The sequence below is a fragment of the Mercurialis annua genome, linkage group LG2, assembly GCF_937616625.2.
Source record: "Mercurialis annua linkage group LG2, ddMerAnnu1.2, whole genome shotgun sequence".
In the NCBI taxonomy this organism is placed as follows: Eukaryota; Viridiplantae; Streptophyta; class Magnoliopsida; order Malpighiales; family Euphorbiaceae; genus Mercurialis; species Mercurialis annua.
Genome location: NC_065571.1, coordinates 556,968 through 563,788, shown reverse-complemented (window position 1 = coordinate 563,788; position 6,821 = coordinate 556,968). Strand labels below are relative to the sequence as shown.

Genomic DNA, 6,821 nt, shown 5'->3' with positions numbered 1-6,821 from the left:
TGGTGGCGCCTTCTACCTTCTTCTTCTTGGAATTTTCATATCTAACCCATAATCTCACATTTTTTTGCTTCACAAAAAACTGGCAATGACTTCATAAAAACGTGTAGCAAAAATGAATTAAAATATCACAGTATTATCATCTGATCAGGCCATAGGTCATGGGGAACAATTAATTTAATAAACAATTATCGTTATCTCTTTGTAAAAAAGCAGTCCCAATTTGTAAAAGGAAACTTAAAAGTTGCGTCAAATAAATATCTACTAATACTATAAGATTAATCTTTATCATTGCTAGTGGCAGCCAGTAAGATTATGATTAGATGCTCTTGCATTTTCCATAGTAAAGTCGCACAATTGGCGAATTAAATTAAGCAACTTCATAAAAATTAATAAAAAAAAGACAAAGGTATGATGATATTTTGAACTTCTTACGATATTAATTAATTGTACGGTGATTAATTAGTTATACATATGCAACTTTAATTTTCTTGCGTGGGATTGATATTTTTGTTAAATGATTAATGATAGTATAAGTCCGCACTAATTATTAAATACACGAAACTTTTGGTCATTATGGACCGTTTATCATCAAAGTGGTTGTAGCTTTCACTAGCTCCATCTTTCAAATGAAGATTCATATCGATTATTTAAGCTGCTATGGATGGTTATCACTAGCACCGATTTTGACTATTATAATAACTTTTTGATATGCTAAATGACATATATATAGCTACGAGAGACTATTAAATCTATTTTTTATAATGTACAAATTTAAAATATAAAATAATACGGAAATGGCTCCCTTCAAATTTAAATTTTCTCCATTTCACTCAAGTCCATTTAGAATTTTAACACCTAAACAAAATGACATTTAATTTCCTCCATTTTTATCATTTTATTTAGATGTCAAACATCTAAGTGAACTTGAGGAAAATGGAGAAAATTTTGAACTTGAGGTGATCCACTCCCAAATAATACATCATTTGTTCATTTTTTTTCTTTTTATAACGATTTCCTACATAAATCCCTTTTTATATTGTAAGTGTTTTTTACCATAATTTATTTTTATCTATTTTCAATTTTATATTTAAACATGATTTATAAGTAATGAATTACTATTTTTTTTTATAAAACAATAGCTAGTAAGAATACAATACAAATAGAGATAAAAAGAATACAAATTTATGTCAATTTTTATTTTATATAACACGATGAAATAACTTTTTAAATAGAACAAATTAATTATTAATTTTCAAGAATTTGATTATAATATTCTTACTAATGATCTATATGTCAAATGGTATACGCCCTGAGCAGCAAGCTGTTAGATCGTGGGTTCAATTTCTTCCACAAGCGCTTACATCTCCTTAACTATTAAAAAAATTTAATAAGTATTCTTATAAAATACACACCTCACTTATCATAATGTTTTATTACTATTTTTGTTGCCTTATTGATCATATATGCTATTTCAATTGATAAAAAAATTAATTCTTTTAAATAAAGTTGAGTTTAAGATATATAATAAAAAGCAGATACACATTTTAATATTTTAGTATTATTTTAGTATTATATAAAATAATTTAGTTTAGTTTTTTTAAAATTGAAATATACCACTATGTCACTAAATATGCCAACAGAAATTCATACTGTAATTTTAGTTTGTTAATTAAGCTCCGTTATAATCTCTAACCTGTTGAAAATTGAAAGGGGAATACTCAGTAAGTAGCAGTTGCACTACTAATAGTCTAAAATAAATAATTACACAAAAATAAAAATGAATATAGGTCAAGAAAACAATCCAACAGATCAATACTAATAACAATAATTTAACATCCGTTAATTTTGCATCAAATCAGATTATTCCATTATTAATCACTAATAAAAACCTGTAATTACAGCTATTATATTCCTTGATTTCCTCAAAATCCCACAAAACTGCCAAAGTACAACAAAATACAACTACAAGGGCATTCTCGTCTACACAAAGTATCACATCTCAACCTGACCGACTAACCCTATGGACCCACTCACCTTTATATAAACCACAACCCTCCTCTCACTTCTCTTCTGTGCCGTGCAGCTTAATAAAACCTCCAACTCCCACCCACCTCCACCGCCACTTTCCGGCCACCATGGAAGCACCACCGCCACGGGTTTCACCACCCCAGTTGCCTCCCCTTTCAAGAACCGGCTCAAACACCCTCCCCACCACACTCCTAAACAAATACGAGCTCGGTAAATTACTGGGGCGTGGCAGCTTCGCTAAAGTTTACGCAGCTCGCTGCTTAGCTGATAAAAATAAGATCGTAGCCATAAAAATCATCGACAAGGTACGTACGGTGGATACGGCGATGGAGCCGAGAATTATAGCCGAGATCTCAGCCATGCGGCTCTTACTGCACCACCCAAATATTTTAAACATCCATGAAGTTATGGCCACGAAAACCAAAATTTTCCTGGTTATGGAGCTTGCATTAGGCGGTGATCTTTTCACCAAGGTGGTTCAACGTGGTAAGCTTAGTGAAACCAAGGCTCGTAAATATTTTCAACAGCTCGTCTCAGCTTTACATTTCTGTCACCAAAACGGCGTGACTCATCGAGATGTGAAGCCCCATAATTTACTCCTCGATGCTAACGGTAATATTAAGGTTTCTGATTTTGGGCTCTCGGCTTTAGCCGAGGCGGCTCAGAATAATAACTCAGCTGTTCTTCAAACGGCTTGTGGGACCCCAGCTTTTGCGGCGCCGGAGGTTATGGCACGGCGGGGATACGACGGTGGTAAAGCGGAGGCTTGGTCTTGTGGGGTGATATTATTCTTCTTGTTGTCAGCTAAGTTACCGTTTGATGACACTAATATTGCAGCTATGTATAAAAAGATTCAAAGAAGAGAATATCAAATGCCGTCTCCGATATCTAAGTCGGCGAAGTCTATTATAACTCAGCTTCTTGATCCGAATCCGAATACCAGAATGAGTTTAGAGCAAGTAATGAAGCATTCTTGGTTCTTGAAGAATTATGAATTACCAACTCCGAATAGTATATTTGAGTTAGAGCAGACTAAATATTGTAAATTTGATACTTCTAATGTGACTGCGTTTGATATAATATCTTTGTCGTCGGGATTGGATTTGTCGGGGCTCTTTGATTCGAGGAATAGGAGGGAAAAGAGGTTTACTTCGATGGAGAAATTGGAGAGAATAGTGGAGACAGTGAGGGAGGTTGGTGGGAGATTGGGGTATAGAGTTGAAGAGGGGAAAAGTGGAGCAATTGGGCTGGGGAAAGGGAGGGTGGCGGTGGTGTTTGAGGTGTTGGAGATAGCAGAGAATCTGCTGGTGGTGGAGGTTAAAGTGGTCGAGACTGGTGGTGGTTGTGTGGAGTTTCAAGAGGTTCAGTGGGTGGAGTTGAAAGATGGGCTTCAAGGTGTTGTGCTGAATTGGCATAGTGATGCTCTTTGAAAGGGCTGGCTGCTGCTGGTGAGATTGGTGGTGGTGGTGGTGGTGGTGGGTGGGGGAGTTCGCCGGAGGAACATAAGGGGAAATCTTTGAAAACTGTATGTGGAGAATTGAAAATTCTTTGAATATTGTTTTCAGCCTAGAGTTTAATTTAGTGCTTAATTAGCCTGTATGAGGTTGAATGATATGATGATCTTTGTTGTTTTAAGTTTTGTATATGTAGCCTTAATTTTAGTTGGATTGAAATTGTGAATTTGGCTTGTGATCTTTGATTTGTTAATGACATAAAAATCACAGCTTGTGTATACGAAACTCCAGATAAACTATAAATCTGTATTGCTGGTGTCATTTTGATAATCCTATCTAAAGTTTTAATCTTTCTGTTGATTTTAAATATCTTAATATGTAGAAAACAGAAATCTCAATACCAAATGACTTCAGTTGACACAAAATCAGAAGTTGAACACTCCCAATTGAGGATTTGGAGTACAGATTTCTATTTCATCAAAATCGATTCATCAGGCAATTATAGTATAAAATATTACAAAATGTATTCAGAATTTACAGATTATTACATCTAGACCGTCAAACTATGGAAGATTCATCGGCATCATCGACATCAATTACAGCAGAGAGGGCCGCAAGCCATGATTGCAAGCCACTGTGAGGATCCTTCTTGGTAGTTGCTTCCAGCTTACTAGTGGCCTGCTTTGATATTCCACATTTCACTAAAACAATGCCAAGAGATCTATAGGTGAATTCATCAGGCTGCATACCAGCTCTTACCATTTCCTTGAAAGTTCCCACCGCTTCTTTGAATCGTCCGTCCAAAGCGTACAGCCCAAGCACACTATTGTAGCTCAACAAGTCAGTGATGAGTCCCAATCCCCTCATCTGTTTTGCAATCTTAATCGCTTCTTCGAATCTCCCAAGTCTTTTGTACATACATAACATCATTGCATAAGTAAACTCATTTGCATCGCCTTTCTTCTTCATGCTCTCGAAAATCTCTTCAGCTAGTTTGACCATAGATTGCTCACAGTATAGATCTATCATACAGTTTGAACTATATGCTTCAGAGCCCACACCCGATAATTGAACCAGTTTGTATGTCTCTTGTGCTTCTCTCAAGTAGCCAACTTTTGTATAAAGCTTGATCAAGGAGTTATATATGACTGTATTACCGGGCAAACCCGTCTTTTTCATTTCATCAATGTAGAAGATAGCTTCCTTAACACTTCCACTCTCGGCAAACGCATTTATCAATACACCGTAAACTATAACATCTGGCTTCACATCAAAGCTAATCATCTCCTTATAGAGCTCCTCGGCCATTTCGAGTTTACCTAATTTCACAAAGCTTGAGATCACAGTGCAGTACTGGACACAATCGCTAACCAGTCCCGCCTCTTGCATCTGCTCAAGATAGAATTTTGCTTTATCCGCCAAATCTGCACTAGCCAAAATTTGTATGAGCGAACTATAGCTGCATTTATCCGGAACCACACCATGACTCTCCATGCTATCAAATAAATCGCATGCTTTCTTGTAATTCTTTCGCAAACCATATGCTTTTATCATCACATTGAACTCAAGGACACTAAGTTTGTTATGCTCCAATCGACATGCGAAAACTTTAGTTGCTTCCGCAATATGGCCACGCTCGCCAAATGCGTCAATATTGGCAGAGTAACACTCAGAACTCATATTTCCTGCGAGATGAAACCTCTTGAACCACAACCATGACTTCTCAAGCATCCCAGCTTCTATGTACATTCTTGTCAAAGCTGATTGTGTATACTCATCGATATCTAAACCCCTTTCATCCATCTCCGAAACCAAACCTTCTGCATCACTGACCATATGCCTTATTGAGAATGCATACAGAAGGGTACGGTAACTCACCAGGTCGGGCTGTAACCGATCTTTCTTCATCCTTTTAAAGTAGTTTGCTGCCATGTTTATATCATTGTGCTTAGCATGAAGGAAAATAAGAATATTATATGTCCTTGTATCAGGCGGGCATCGAAGCTCTTCCATCTTCTTGATAAGTAAAGCAACTTTTTTGAACTCCCCTTGATTACCATAAATGTGAATCATTGTATTAAAAGTCACTGTTGTGGGCACTATCTTTTTTTTGAGCATCTCTGCAAAAACCTCAGACGCTTCTTTAATTTGTCCGGCTTTACCATACGTGTCTATCAATGTGTTGTATGTCTGCGAGCTTAACGTAAGACTACTTTGCGATTCATCCACTACTTTACCATCCGCTTTACTGGACATTTTGCACTTCAAAGACTCCCGCGATGACCAGTTCTTAAAAAACTGCTCAGCGTTTTGAAACTCCCCGACTTTCTTATACATTTGCACAATGCTCCCCATTGTTACCTCATCGGGTTCCATTCCTTGTTCATTCATCTCATGAAGCCAAGCAAGTGCCTTATCCTTAAACCCACCCTTGCTATAAACATCAATCAATGTACCATAAGTCGAATTGATAGGCGAAATACGTTTTAACTTCATTTCACTGCACAAACATTCAAGATGTTTCCACTGCTTCGCTTTTCCAAGAATCCGAATAATAATATTATAATGAATCACATTCAATTCGTAACAACCTTTTCGTTTAAACCACTCAAAAATCTCCAAAGCTCTCTCCCAACTACACTGTTCCTTCAAAATTATGCTCCTTGCTTTGTTACTAAGTGTATCCTCCCACGGTTTTAAAGCCTCATCCAGCTCCTTAATCGTTTCTAAAGCTTGCAAAATTGAAGGAATGGAACCACCGTAATTTGCCCATTTCGTCGAACACTTGGTGTGCACTCTATCAGCTGAACCATTCCCATTAACTCCATCCAATCCAACCCATAAACTCTTCTTTTTCGCAATTTTGTCAGTATCTCTTGTGTTTTTGCTCTGTTCTCTATCTGGGTTTTGCTCCAAACATGTACCCTGTTTACAAATATTATTGAACTTCTTAACGGTTCCATTAGATGTTTGAAGGGGTCGTTTAACTCTTAGTTTTTTGATGGACTCAGTGTTGTCTGATGGAGAAGCTGATATCCCTGTGTTTGTGGAGACTGAAACTCCGAGATTTGGCGATGTTCGGATTGAGTTGAAAGTTAGGAAAAAGTGGGCATCTAACTGAAGATTACTCACATACATGTTTTTGGACAAATAGGAGAAATAAGGTTTTTAAGATATTACAGAACCTTCATGGTCGTGGACGATGCTTTGGCAATGGTATATCCGACCCACCCAGTCGCTCTTTCAGAATTACGACAAAGAAACAGTCGACTGTGTCTAAAAGAAATGCAAGCTTGCGTTGTTCTTTAGTTTATTTTCAAATGTAAGCAAAAGGTATAA

At 36.8% G+C, this 6,821-nt stretch overlaps 2 protein-coding genes across 2 annotated transcripts; one reads left to right on the top strand and one right to left on the bottom strand.

The window, feature by feature from the left end:
• Positions 1-1,914: 1,914 nt before the first annotated feature.
• Positions 1,915-3,812, top strand: LOC126667379 (CBL-interacting serine/threonine-protein kinase 4). Its single transcript, XM_050360335.2, has one exon. It carries the CDS (start codon positions 2,136-2,138, stop codon positions 3,456-3,458), a length of 1,323 nt encoding a protein of 440 aa, XP_050216292.1. The 5' UTR covers positions 1,915-2,135; the 3' UTR covers positions 3,459-3,812.
• A 98-nt stretch (positions 3,813-3,910) lies between these two features.
• On the bottom strand, positions 3,911-6,803 carry LOC126667378 (pentatricopeptide repeat-containing protein At3g23020). The gene has a single exon (XM_050360334.2). The coding sequence runs from the start codon at positions 6,618-6,620 to the stop codon at positions 4,041-4,043; it is 2,580 nt and encodes an 859-aa protein (XP_050216291.1). The 5' UTR covers positions 6,621-6,803; the 3' UTR covers positions 3,911-4,040.
• Between the last annotated feature and the right edge of the window lie 18 nt (positions 6,804-6,821).